General features: G+C 37.9%; 1 protein-coding gene across 4 annotated transcripts in view; it reads right to left on the bottom strand.

The window, feature by feature from the left end:
• Positions 1 to 14,562, bottom strand: part of LOC309687214 (leucine-rich repeat and fibronectin type III domain-containing protein 1-like protein) — a 187,641-nt gene that overhangs the window by 4,427 nt on the left and 168,652 nt on the right. For 2 of the 4 annotated variants that reach the window (XM_082502007.1, XM_082502008.1), the window contains 2 exons: positions 11,541 to 11,639; positions 7,492 to 8,458 (listed from right to left, as the gene is read on the bottom strand). In XM_082502007.1, coding sequence (XP_082358133.1) covers positions 11,587 to 11,639 — 53 coding nt within the window. In that variant the 3' untranslated portion in view covers positions 7,492 to 8,458; positions 11,541 to 11,586. Of the gene's footprint in view, positions 1 to 7,491; positions 8,459 to 11,540; positions 11,640 to 13,290; positions 13,315 to 14,562 lie in introns of those variants that run through there. The other 2 variants (XM_082502010.1, XM_082502009.1) reach the window with 2 other exon arrangements.

The following is a 14,562-nucleotide window of genomic DNA, read 5'->3' as shown; positions in this document are numbered from 1 at the left end:
AATTTGGTACAAATGTTGACTTAGACTCAAGAAAGAAATAATTAGGCGCTGTCAGTTAAAGATCAAGGTCAACGTGACACATCTGTCTCGTTCTTGCAAATCTCTCAGGAACACAGAGAGGAAATGTTATCACATCTGGCACATTTACCTTCACTTTGACTCACGGGTGAACAGATCAGAATTGGGAAGTCAGAGTGAGAAAACACATTTTAATGATTTTTCATTTTCTATTCGAAAAGGACAAAGACCAAGTCAACACTCTAATTTTCTGCAAGAACACATTTGTTTACCATTATTTGTTGGGAACAGAGGGGGTGGATTGTGACCATAAGTCAAAGCTGTTCAGATGTTTGGTGTCAACTTATTGCATTTTGCTTTAATTTATGTATATCAGTCTGGACAGATGTAAGCTGCAGCTTGACTGGTTGGTGGTGGCATCAGGGAGTAAGTAAGCAGAGAGCAAACTTATTTAGCCTCTGAAGTCTCATCGGACAATACACATCTTTTTTTCATCATTCACTTCTTCATCTAAACATATTCACCAGCTCTGCTAGCAATCTGTGGAGGTCTGGTGTACTTCACTGGGACATATAATTCGATATCTGTATCTTTCTAAGCATGTCTGTCTAACCACCTTAGGTGAATATTAGTAAAAAGACAAATCATCCAAGTTCACAAAAGCTGACTGGTGATTTTCCCTCGGATAACGCACTGTAAATGACTGATGTGCTAAAGTAGAACATTAGTCATCTGTAGTTTCTTTTAACTCTGTGTTGTTAATTACTTTCACCTCTGTGTAATTCCCCTCCTGTCATTCCCTCATCAGCCCTCAGTGTATAAGTAGTCCTGTCTCCCTCTTTGTCTGTCTATGGCAGTTTTTTTTAATATCTGCTTGTTACCCTTTAGAGTTTGTTTATTAGACTTTTTTTTTTAGCCATTTATTCTTGATTTTTGTTGAACCTTTGTATTGTGCATCTGGGTCCTTGCCTCTACACTCCACACACTGTGGCACAATGAGCTTCTGAAAGGAAAAGTGCTGAAGCCAATCTTTCATCCCAATTTATTGACACAGACCTGTGATGTTGCATGTTCTTTCAAAATGTTTATTTTTTTTCCATTTTGGTTACAGTTTTGTCAGATAAGCCCAACTGCTTACTCTCTATTTAACTTCCTGAAAAGAGCTATACTTCTTTCCAGAGCTTTAATCCTTCTATTGAGAAAGAGCTCGTGAATTATGACCAATATGGATTTAGGCATTAAAAATGCTCAAGATTTAAAATTTCTAACCACATTAAACACTTAAATTATTATTAGTTTTACAGTTTAAAATTACAGTTTATCAAATATTATGATTTGTGGAAAGACATCTGATAACACCACTCTCACTTTTGGGATCCTTCAAATATATTCTAGAGCTACTCCAATTCATTGTCACCTGACTGCAGCAGTACTGCCCTTCTCATTATTTAGCACTTCAAATGCAATAAATAATCTCATAAGAATCCAGCGTTTTATATTTTTAATAAAAAAGTGCCATTGTAAAACTCTTGGCTCACAGAACTTAATTATCAAGCTTTCATCCAAGTCCTTGTAAGTGATGAACCTTGGTGACAACCAAAGGTTGATAGGGAAAAATGTGTATTGCTGGAAAGCTGACTTTAGGTGCAAAGAGGTGTGAGAAGATGCACCAAAAATCTATCTAGGGACTGTTTGCAGTCAAATAGGCTTGTTCCATTCACACTACAGGCGACCAAAGCAATCTGGGAGTGACCAAAACAATAATTTGCAAATTACTCCTTCTACAACTTCTTGATGCCACCAACTAGGTTGCTGGCTATCTATTAGTTGGGTGACTGAGGTCAGGGAATATGCATTTTCCTCTAGCTGCTGGAGGTTGCCAAGGGGCTGTTGACCAAGCTCTGGAGATGTGTGATTGGGGGAAAAGTTATAAGATATATATTTAATTTTTTGGAGTATGACGTTAAAACCCTTGGTACTTATTAACTGTTTATGTATCTCTCCACTTCCACATGCCTTGATTTTACATATTTGATAGCAATGTGAACCATTCACCTAAAATATCTTTAAAAAAAGGGGGGGAATTCATTGTATTAGATTATTCTGTTATTATATGTTACCTTATATATATGTAATCAAAGTAGTTGAATTAGAATACTGCTGTGTGAGCTGTATGTAGTTTAGTTCTCGTTATACTTTTGAGTTAAAAGAACATATTCACTTATTAGTTTATTAGACAAGTGTGCATCACTCTGTATCCTTGATCTGCTGTGAATGTGTTACATGCTTAATTGTTGAATCATGAAGAGAAGATTGTAAGCAGGAGACTCTGTGTCTAAGACAGGGGAGATAGACAGACCACATTCCATACCCCCACCTTACAGAAAGCAGAGAAACAACTGCCGAGGTCATAACTTAGGCGCTGTAACAGAGAAAGAATGTGATGTTTTGGCTTTTACGACTAGATGGGGGCCACTAGAGACTATAAAAAGCTGAGCAACCCGTCACCATTTTGAGACTTGCTGTGACCCTCTTCAGGCATGTCTCCCCATCATGATGGTTCTTATGCTCTTAAGTGTTGAATTGTATGGAAATAAATGATTGTTGATTGAGCATAAATACACCGAGTATTGTCCTTCCTTCAGCCCAAAGATTCAAAGAATTGGGAGATTTCAACAACTTGGTGCCGTGTGACCCGGATCTTTGGTGTGCTGAGGAGGGGCAGATTTGGCCTTTGGTGAGATCGTGAGGCGAGGTGAACAGAGGACCGGTCCAAATATAAAAAGGTAAGCACAGCCTGTTGTATTATAAATACCAAATGTGCATATTGGGCTTTCCAAATTAATCTGTTCACTGAGTCACATGTATTTTCACAGTAAATTTGTCGGTGTCTGGTTTTTGGCGCGAGATACTAACAACATAAGTTGAGGCTGAATCCCAGTGTGTTAAATAAACTGCTTCTACCGAGAAACTAATAAGACACTACGTTGAGCTAGTTGCAGTAAACTGCTTCTACCGAGAAACTAATAAGATACTATGTTGAGCTAGTTGCAGCCACTTTACCTTCCACATTTAATTTTGTCTAATACTGGCTTCTGTAGCAATAATACATTAGAATTTCTTCTGAAGACGCGGCCATTAGTTCAGTACATTGAAGTCGAGGTTTGAAGTTTGTTTATGGTGTCGGTTACGTCCTGGCTCTTGCCGGCTATGAAATAGAAGTTGATTTAAGGAAAAGCAGATGCTGGCTCACGGTGCAGTTGAACGCTGGCAACGCGAGAGCGAAACACAAACTATATTTTGCCCAACACAAAAATATCTCCTCATGGTGCACTTGTGACAGAAAAAACAGTCCCAATTAAAACTAGGAAAAATAAAGATGAGTGTTTTCTTGGGGGGGGGAAACACCTATAATATGCCTCGTACGTTAGTGAAAATGCATGTTATAACATCACACAAAGAATGAAACATGCTCAGAATGTACTCGTTAAAATAGATGCACATATCCACTGCACGTGACATGACGTTTCCATAGGAATATCTCGTCTTGCTGAATGTGTGTCCACGTGTTCACACATTTGTTCATCTGTGCACATCATCTGCCTTGCAACAAGATCTTTCATTTGCCATCTAGAAGAGGCATCATACAATAAACACGCTTAAAAATAAACATGCATTGTGTGTATGCATTGTCATCTGTGATTCATACTATCATTTTTTTTCTTTCTGAGTAACCAAAGACACCCTTATAGCACAATACAGCTGTATCTCAATAGACACTGCATAATCCTCCACACATCCCACTTGCTGTTCTCCTGTCTTCTGTGTATTCTTTCTCCTTTCGTTCTCCTCCTATTTCACTCCTGCCCATCGCCGTCACGTCCTCTCTTCTCTCCTCTTCTTTTTCAAACTGTTTTTCTCCTTTCTGCTCTACAAAATCTTCATTTACGTAGCTTCTTATCATCCTCAGATTCTCCTTCTCATTTCACTCTTCTACCTAACAGTCCAGTTCAACAAGCCTTACTGGCAGGATAAAATCGTGCCTGAAGCACTTGTGTATACCAGAACACCACATTAGCCTATAGTGGAAAAGCATGCATGGATATTTTGAATTATCTCACGGAGCCCGCATTTCCTGCTGGTGTTAGCATTTCTTTCCTACATTTTCACATTATTCTCCCTCTGGTACATGTGAGCTTCTCTCACTGTTAGGACATGCTCTTGTAGGATTCTCTACTTATATCATTATGGATCAGACACCACAGTAGTACACACACACACACACACACACACAGACACACACTCCATGCTCACAGCGTAGACATTTTGTGTATTAATTTTGTGTATTTTCCTTTTCTAATATCTTGAACAGCTGTTTTTAGATATGTAAGTGTAACTGACAGAGACCTCATTCACTTGTACAAATAAATCAAATATAATAATTTTGATGATGATGATTTTCTACCATTTTTGACATGCTTAAACTGATCAATATGCCTTTTTTTCGCATAGAGATTATAATTAATGCACAAAAATAGGATCTTAGCATGCTATAATGACCTGAGCTTAACTTTAAACATAAAATAATGTCTTTCATTTGCAGAAACCGTCATTCACTTTAACAACTTACAGAATGGAAGGTAAAAAAAATGGCCATCGTTTTTATTAGTGAAGATAATGTTTTTTTCTTTGTTTCTTCCCCCAGCTGAACGATCTTGTCGTGGAAGGGATAAGCACTATATTCATGTAGGATGATAAACCAAACTGAGGTCATTAACATTAAACGTTAAGGATTATGTGAACCCCTGTCACATGAGAAAAAACAATGTCATAAATCAGTTTGACACGTCAGTTAACGAATTACATAAATTTGTTATCAATCATGTTGCATTATGTAACAATGCAAAAGACCAACCAATGCACTTTTGAGATAATGCTGTGCAGTCTGAAGAGGTCATTACAAAAATCAATCACTTTGTGTTTAATAACAGCGTGCTAATTGTTAATTATTATGATCAGAGCTGAGTTTGCTAGTGTCAGTGTTGCTAGTGTGCAACATTTGGCTTTTCACAAAAGCCGGAATGACATCAATACCCTTTATGTCATTGCAACAATTACAATGGAATGAATCAATTTCTGTAGTTCATCACACACTAACAAGTTGGCAAAGATTTAATGTGAATGTACAAAATAAAAAGAGCTTCAGCCAAAGGCGCTAAAGGCTAGTTGGAAGATAAAAGAAGAGAAATGTTCGCTTATCAGTTTTGTCTTGTTTCTCTCTCTCTCTCTCTGCGGACAATCATCAGCATCAATAGTCAGAGGAGATGCTTACGGGTGTAAACAATTTGTGATATCTAAACCACTTCTGCAATCACACTTTCACATAGAAAGTGAGTTCACATAGATGCACACAGACAATTACTACGGTCATAGGTATATAAAAACTGTTAACTGTGATTGAAGTACTCTTAACAGCCACTTTGGTTCTTGTGTTTGTGTGCCAGACCAAGAACACTGACTGATTGATTCATTGCTGGTGCCATTACTGAATGAACAATGAAGGTGTCTGTGTCACTTTGTAATTGAATTGCAAATTTAAGCTGGAGACACCATCATTACTGGTTGTCCCTGCAACATCTCATAACCATCACTTACCAGAAGAAAATAACATCTTTGTTGTGCTGCCCAGTCAAAACACAGCAGAAATCACACATTTCCTGTCACATTTCCTTTAACGTTATATACAGGAGTAATTACATGTCTGTAACATTTTAAAAATTTCTCTTGTTTTTATTTTACTTACTGAATCCTGTGTTCAAACTGCAACTACATTTAGTTTCTGATGTAAATAAACTTAAACTGGACTAAGTAATTACTGTAGGAACCCCCCCCCCCAAAAAAAAAGCACAAGCACGTTCTTAGAAAACCATAGAAAAAACGTCAACACTTTCTCATATTCTTAATTTATTCTTAACTTTCCTATTGTTTCTATTGTTCACATCTTATTCCCCAACTCATATCAGATCCCTTGTTACCTCATTTTAAGAGAAAAAGCTACTTATAGTTACTTATAATAGGAAAAAAGTCTTATTTTGATTAAGCTGGCAAGTCTATGGATGGTCATTTAACATTTTATGTGTATTTATTGCACTGTTTCCCCACAATCAAGCCAATTTCTCTCCATTTTTTATGATATTTATGATATCAAGAGCTATCCCTCACAGTGAGCTAATTTCCCTACATAAACACCACTGCAAAAGCAACTAATCAGATTGTGCTCTGCACAGAACTGCTGTTAAAGAAAATTATTGTTTGTTAAACGCAAAGGTAAATGCTCTCAAATTATGATAGGCAATTACACCACGGCCTTAAATTGCCTATTTTTTTGTGTAAACACAATAATTGGATCAGTTAAATTAAGTCTAGTTGATAAAATGCTCTTTGTAGAATTATGAATCTCTTATAAGCAAGTTATTAAAGCAGTGTTTCCATCTGTGGCAAACAGATAACAGTACATCTACTATTTGATTAAAATTCATTTGAAACAGTGTGGGTGCCATTGACACTACATGGCAGGGGGAAAGCCAAATTATGTGGAGAAAGATATACTTTCAATGAGCTAAAGCTGCATGACCATTCTAATCTCTGCTGTTTTTCATTTAAAGCCATTTAAGATAAAAGGGGCACTTTCTTTGTGCCTTTTTATCTTTTGTAGATTTCTGTCAAATAAAGATCAACATCGCTTTATGAAGTCTGGAACAAGATTTCTAAAACGACAACAACAAACAAATATTGTTGTGATTACCTCTAATAAGAGGATAAATTCAATCTATAAGTGAAGATCTCTTTTTAGGCTGAGCGCTGGATAAGTTCTGAAGCTTCAGACATCAGCTTCTGTGCTGACTAAGCAGATATTATTGACCCCCCTATCCTCCCATACAGGCAAAGACCATCCCCGGGGCTGTGCTGTTCACTCATAACCATATCCTCCTGCAGCATATTATATTCTCCACCAGTATTCAATCACAGGCTCAGGCGGGAAGGGAAAAAGTGATCTGATGGACAGAGGGAGTGATATGTATGAGATAAGGAGTGACTCAGACAGTAAAAGACCAAGAGACAAACAGGATGGGGAAGCATTTCCTGTCGCCTGTTGTGATATTGCCATAGGAGAGTATTAGGAAAGCAGATCGTTTAGCTAGGATAGCTCTCTAATTGTCTAGGTGACAGCAATTAGATAGGCACTCATTAAAGCATTGCCCTCATTAGGTTACAGACTACTCACTACAGGAGGAGACACTGTAGAATCTAAGTGTGTCTTAAACTCAGGGGCAGGACTGTGGATGGCCAAGGTGACTACTGGTGGCCTACCATATGTCACGCTAATTAATGAGCCTGGATCTTTGGGCTCAAGAACTTCTCATTTGGCTCCCACTTTGGCTAGGTTAATAAGCTAATTAGCAGATTACTCACCTGTTTAAGGGGGCGAGGAAAGATGTAAGGGAGGTTGGTAAGGGTTCATCAGGTCCTCACCTGTCCAGTGGAAAGCAGAAGACATAGAGGCCAGAGCTGCAGAATACACACACTAGACCCAAACCAGTCCTTGGTAATCTGGTACAGTTTAATCAGTATCAGAACTCTGATCACTGTACAGTTCTAGTTAAGGTCCTGTTGGGTCCAGGTTTTTCAATTCAGTTCAAGTTTTACTATGTACTGTTTTTTCCAAGGGTAACATTTTTATTAAAAAAAATCAGGGTCTGGTGAGTTAATGTCCATCTCCAGTTCAGCCCAGGAACAGTTTTGCTTGGTTCAATTTAATTGAATTATTTTATTCCACAGGGATAAACACTGGCGAGCGCCTTGAGCCAAGAAAGCTGTATATGTTCATGCCCAAAACAGACCCCTCCAGAAGCTTTTTTAAACTCTTTTTTTACCTGTTTATGCAGTCTATTGCATTGTATTCCTAGGCTGAATGTGATTGTCTATGCATTCATCTTGCTTGCTCACTGTTCGGCCTTTTCTGTCCATGCATGTCGAAGTCTTTGTCCATTCTTATGTTGAAACATATCCATATGCCCCTTTATACGTCTCCGCTTCAACACTGGTGCAGAGGCTATAAAGTAAAAACAAATCTCCTTCATGAAAACTGATTGGTATGTCACACTGCCAGCCAGATCTTGCACCAGCTGGCCAATCAGCAACCAAGCAGACATCAGGCCTTGACACAGTTGTCCAATCCAGAAATGAGAACCAGGAGAAGCACTCGAATGTAAACTGAAGACTACAGGTCTATAACCCTGTGATATTCATGGCGACAAATTAATGGGTACAGTGAACAGGAGATACAGGAACATAAGCTATAGGGCCTTTATTCTTCAGGTGGTTTCACCAGCTTTTCCCAGTGGGCAGCATCCAGTCTTCACACAACAACATCAGGGCTCTAAGAGAAAAGAAGATTGAAAACAAGGTTTGAAAATAGAACCGTGGGTATACAGTGTTAAGATTTGGAAAAAGCAAATTACTATCAGAACAAGAGCAGGTATAAAAATGGGTATCTAGAACCAGCAGACCTTTTTTTTTTAGCTGCCTTAACTTAAAAGTTTAAGAAAAAAAAACTACTGATAAAAATTTCTGACAGTACCTCCTAGGGTAAAACACACATAAACTACTTTTATAGGTAGTGAAGGTTCAAATGTTATGTTGTTGCTGTCTTTGTTTTAAAATCACACCTGGCTTAGAGCCAGACATTTGAAAAGGACAAGGCTCCAAATCATGTTTGGATCAGTTTAGTGTTTCTAAAGGTTAAAGGATGCAATGTCTTCATATCAAAATGGCCCTTAAGAACAAATATGTACACATTAGTATTAAAAGCGTGTAGCTTGTGTTCTTTTGTATCTTAAGGTGCAACTGCTATTTGTCGAGAGATATAATAAATGCCCACGTAAGGAGGGTTTGCTGACAAGAAAAAGCAAAGATGAGCAATAGCTGGGAGAGTGATGAGGTTGTACTTGTTGTGGCAGTATGTTGCTGCAGGTGTTATTTGTAATGTGTCTGTTTGTCGGGAGAGCATTTCTTAACTGTATCTGTCAGCAAGAATATTTCATAACAGCATTTATGTACAGCCAGTGCTTATTGTGTCGGTTTAATAATGAAGAACAGTCTTTTTAATGCCTCGGACTGTATTCATCCATCACAACCACTGCATATCTCCACAGTTTTCTCCTCCATCATTCTGCACTCCACTCACCTCTTCTCCTCCATCACTCTTTGAGAGGAAAAGGTAGTATATGATGATCATAAAACAGTATGAGGGATGAAACACAACCAGACAGACAGAGGTGTTATAAATTTAAAACAGAAAAGAAAGGAGACGTAATAATGGATAGAAGCAGTTTCAGCAAAACAGCAGCCAGGAGAAACAAGATGAAAGGAATGTCGGGAAGAAAGGAAGAAGGGAGCATAAAGTAAGAAAGACAACTACTTATTTATCCTGAGAATCACTCTATAGTTATACAGTACAATGCAAAAGTCTTAAGCCACCCATTATTTCTTTATATTTTGCTTCCAAGTACCCAGACTTTCTTGTAATTTTTGAATGTGGTCTTGAGCAATAATTCTCCAGGCTTTCTGGAGGCGATTCAAACTTTTTCTTTGAACATTGCCCTTTTTCCCTCTCATTTTCAGTCCAGTGCCTATATTTTACCATTTTCAGAGGACTTAACACTGACCTATAAAACATTCAAACATAAAAAGGCATCTAACTAAAGGGATGAACCGGTGTTGTGTCTACACATAACAGAAAACTTAGCAAAGTGAAAACTGGTGGAATTGGTGGAACCTATAAAAAATGCCAAAGATTGCACATGTTGACATGCATAAAATAGTATTTTTGTGCTAACAAGATGATTATGTACAGCAGATTAACAGCATCTAGAAGTCATATCTTTATGAAAAAGAAAATCCAACAATGATCCAACACACGCCCTGATAAAATGCATCTTGCTATGTAGCTGATCCATCTACTATGAAGCCTCTTAGAAATGGTCTCAGTGGACGGGTGATTGTCACGAAGCCATACTTACGGAAGAGAAGCAAAGAGAAAAGGCTTAAGTATGCCAAATTATACACCAAAACCAGGAAAAACACAAAAATCTTTCCAAATGTTCCCTGTTTACGCCAAACAACTACTGTTGTACTGCTGTCTGGGTAGAGACCATCAGCCATATCGTTCTGCAAATCTTGATTCTGTAGAAGACTGCCTATAGTTCTTAACTGCTGACAGGATGAGAAATTGTCTTCTTTTGGCGTTCTCTTTCTGGGACAGCCACTTTGCATCCTGTCTCTGAAATCACCAGTTCTATGGAACTTGCCCTTCAATTGGGGGATTTACCTAGGGCTCACTCCAAATAAAGCTGCAACTTGGTTTTGTGGAACATTAGCTTGAAGTTTTACAGTTGACCTATAGCATGGGCCCTATCCAGATTAGTCAAATATAGTATGCTTGGAGCAGATTCCATACTGTTGTAGCAGGGTCCATGCTCACAAGTGCTGGTAATCAGACACCAATAAGCCATCTGGGGCACCAGAAGCTCAAGACAAGAGTCAGTAGCAGAATACACTGTTTGGCATTGTCAGAGAAGATCTGGCAAGTTTTCATGGGTGCAACACACAAACTCAACTCTCCTGATCAACCCGCAAATGCATTTTCCTTACAAATGTCCCATCATTTAGGGGAAATACACAGGCTTTCAAGTGATTAAGATTAATGCCAAGAACGGTTGTTACAACAAATAATTTCCTTACTTTTCATAAACTAAGGGAAGTAAAGTTCATTAAATAATAAGGGATGACTCAAGATTTGTGCACATTCCCATAGCTGTCAACAATTAACCGATTATAACTAATAATTTCTCAGAATTGTTGAAATAGAATAAAAAAACGAAACAACCAAAAATGTGGTATAACTTTACTCAACAAGATTTTTCAAGTAACTGGCAAGTTTGTCCAGTAGCCAGAAATGTAGAGCATTTTCAGTTTACTTCCACACAGGTCTTTGAAAAGCAGCAGAATTTCAAAAATGATAAACAGTAAACAAAACGTGCTTACTTTAAAAATGATAATTAAGTAAAACACTATTTAAATTAAATGTGCCCTAATCGTCAGGGGCACATTTATTCGCACTAATCAGTCATCTAAGGGACTAACTATAGGTAACTATAGGTATTTTTATGATTTTAAGATGCTATTTTCAGTCATTATAATACAGCAGAGGCAGGAATTTCAAGGATACATCTCTCAAATGTCAGTACTCAAAATCACTAGATAATGAAACACAATTGTGGTTGCTGTTATTTAGCTGCAGTTGCTAAAGGGTCAGATTGCAGCATGCTGCAAAGACGTGAGGCTGCAGTAGGGAAAGACAAGTTAGGAATAATGACACAGGTAAGAGAAATGAAGAAACTGCTTGCTACAGGAGAAAACAAAAACCAGGGAGTGCTAAAATTTAAAGTGGCAGTCATTACTCTGTGTGTTGTAGTGGCGCAATCTCTTTGAGAGGCTGAGAGACCTTCAGATGTTAAAGTCCCTCCATTCCACACTACGAGGCCGCCTGTCGTCTGCTGCTGGAGGCGTCCAAGAGTCAGACAGAGAGAGGGGGAGAGAAATGGAGAATGAAACGGAGAATGAAACGGAGCCAAAAACAGCGAATGAGTGAAAGGACACAGAGAGAAAGAGGAAGCAGAGGAAAAACACTGATATAGATACAGCTAAACAGCAAAAGAAATAAAAAAAAAATCTATTCAGTGGAGAGAGAGAGAACAAGCAACAATGTCAGGGCAGTTGGAAAATGGGTAAAGAAGATGAGAGAAAAGCATGTGGGAGCACTTGTGAACAGCGGGAGGGGAAGAGGCCTGGCCGATTCCAAGAGATGTATTCAGAGAGACAGACGGCAGTGAAGAATGAGGCCGGGCATATGGGATGACAGTGAAAGGAGTGATGATAGATTAAAATACACAGAGGACAGACAGGCTACAGGGTCATGGATGGGCCACGGGGAGAACACACACTTGCACTTCACACAGACTCGCACATCCTTGCGCTGTGCTTAAGTATTTTTCTATCCTGACTAACCTTGTGGGAACATATGTACTGGCTCAAGGCAGATAAACCTTGTACATAACCACACACAAATGCAGGCACAAACCTGCAGGGATTTAGTGACTGACCCTGAGCTTACATACACAAATTTTTTCCATCTCTTGTAAGGACACTGCACACTGCATTTGTTACCTGATTTCTTGTCCTTAAATTAACCTAAATGTTCAGTCTTAATCTCATAAAAGAAATGGTTTATCTGTTTTTTCCCCCCAACAATGTGTGCGTCTTTATGTGTTTGTGCTCTAACACACACACACATTCAGTGTTTGTTTGCCTGTTATTGAACTAATAATGCGTTGCTTGACATAATCATAATATGTTTGTGTCAAGCATATAATTACTACTAATCCAGATAGAAAATTCCCCACTTAGTATTCAGGTTAAAGAGCTGCTTCTAATCCTGAACCCACATGCTGCATCCTTGTACCATAGAGCTAAAAAGCAAGGTGACAACTTGACTGCTAAAATGATCTCTGATGTGCATTTCTTCTTTGATTCATTTTCAAATTCTGTGATAGTTTTACATTTTTCAAGTTGAAAGTGCCTATATTTTATTAATTTATGGAGTATTTATATACTGAACATTTCTATGAGAATATTGTTTATTGTTTTAATGTTCAAAAACCACGTTTATCTCGTAAGTGCATCTTTCCATTTAATGCCTCCCAACCAGAAAAGCCCATTTGGTTAGCTTTATTAACAGTTGTCACAGATAGTAGTAGCTTTGTTATGTTTAAAAGTGTGTCTTTTTTAGTCCAACACTGAACATTTTGTCTTTGTGCCATAATCGTGGGACTTCTCATCCATTTAATAAATAAATAAAATACTGCATTCAATTCCTATGAATATATAAGAGCAAATAGTCTTAAAGAATTAAACTACCATGAAGAAACATGTTTATTTTTTTCACAACTGCGGGCATTTAATGGGGTTTTCCTGTGTATCTGTCAGTTGCTCTGTTCCTCAGGCGCTCTGACTCACTGTGGCTCTCTGATCAGATCAATGTTGCCTTTCTCTGCAATGCAGCAACCAGTGAAACACATCACAGACACAGTTACACCCTGAGAAACTCCAACAGCCTTTGTACAAACACATGGGTATTATCCCTCACTGTAGGTTTCCCTCAAAGTGCCAACGATCCTGGAATCAAAGGAAGGAAACAAAGAACATAAAAGGCCAACTGTAACTTTTTCCTCCTGGGTAAAATGTCAAAATAAAAACAATAATAATTGGTTTATTTGCATGTCTTTTAGTCTGGAATGTTGTTTGGAGGCTTCCCTGACTAGCATACTTCAGTTAGATAAGGTTGAGATAAGGTTAATTAGGCCTATAGGGGGAATATTTGAGTTTATGCATATGGTGTTACCTCAATGGTGCAACAAAATAAAATTCAAGGGTTTTTTTTCTTTCACAATTCCCAAAATTCTAACCAGTTTTAATGAGCGCTGCCTAACTCATCTACTTTGCAACCGCAATGTGGCTATCAACCTCCTGGCACACTTGCTGAACTGTATGTGTAAAGTTGTCGTCAAAGCTTTATTAGTATTAAAAAAATTAAAACAGCTTAAAACAATGTGTTTGAGTACAGTACGGTGCACAGCTGTGCAAAGCCTCATTTCTTCATATTTGGCTTCTAAAGATCCAGACTTTCTTGTAAAGTTTTAAAGTGAAGTTAACCAGCAGTTCTCCAGGTTTTCTGAAGGTCTTTGAACATTGAATGCTTTTTCTCTAACTTTCAATCCAATCCTTTTACCTGGCCATTTTCAGAGGAACTCATAATTATGGGAAGAACATTATTTGTTTCAGAGAGACACATTTTGTGGATTTTGTTAAATCAACAAAATATGTCAGAGGCCGGCATAAAATTATATTTTTTGCACAAACAAGGTTATTTCCAAAGTGCTATCAGCACATTGTGCAGTGTATCCTTTAAACAAGTTAAGAAAATGGAACAAGTAACAGACAACAAACGTGGCAGGCCTAAATAAAAAAAAGTGTGTTAGAAAGTCATGTCCTTAAGAAATAGGAAGAAATCTAGCAAAGACCTGACACAGGACCTGAGACCTACTGTTCACTGAAGCGTGTTCAGAAATGGTCCCAGTTAATTACACGGCAACTGAACTGAAAATTCAAGAAATTCAAGAATCCTGGAGATCTATTCCTTAAAGAAATAAAAAGACTGTTCAGGCTGTGTTAAAGAATAAAGGTGGTCATATCACATATTGAGTTTGATGTTTGTTAGAATTGTGCAAACTTTTTTTTTTTTTTACCTCATATACAGTATTTCAATGTACGTTATTTCCTATTTCCCATTATCCTGGCAATACAAGTGGGTGGCTTGAGATTTTTTGCACTATAATGTCCGAAGTCAAAAACCAATTAATATCA

This window comes from Aulonocara stuartgranti, assembly GCF_965226115.1.
Source record: "Aulonocara stuartgranti genome assembly, chromosome: 14".
NCBI classification, from domain to species: Eukaryota; Metazoa; Chordata; class Actinopteri; order Cichliformes; family Cichlidae; genus Aulonocara; species Aulonocara stuartgranti.
The sequence above is the reverse complement of the archived record's forward strand: the minus strand, read 5'-3'. Positions and strand labels throughout refer to the sequence as shown.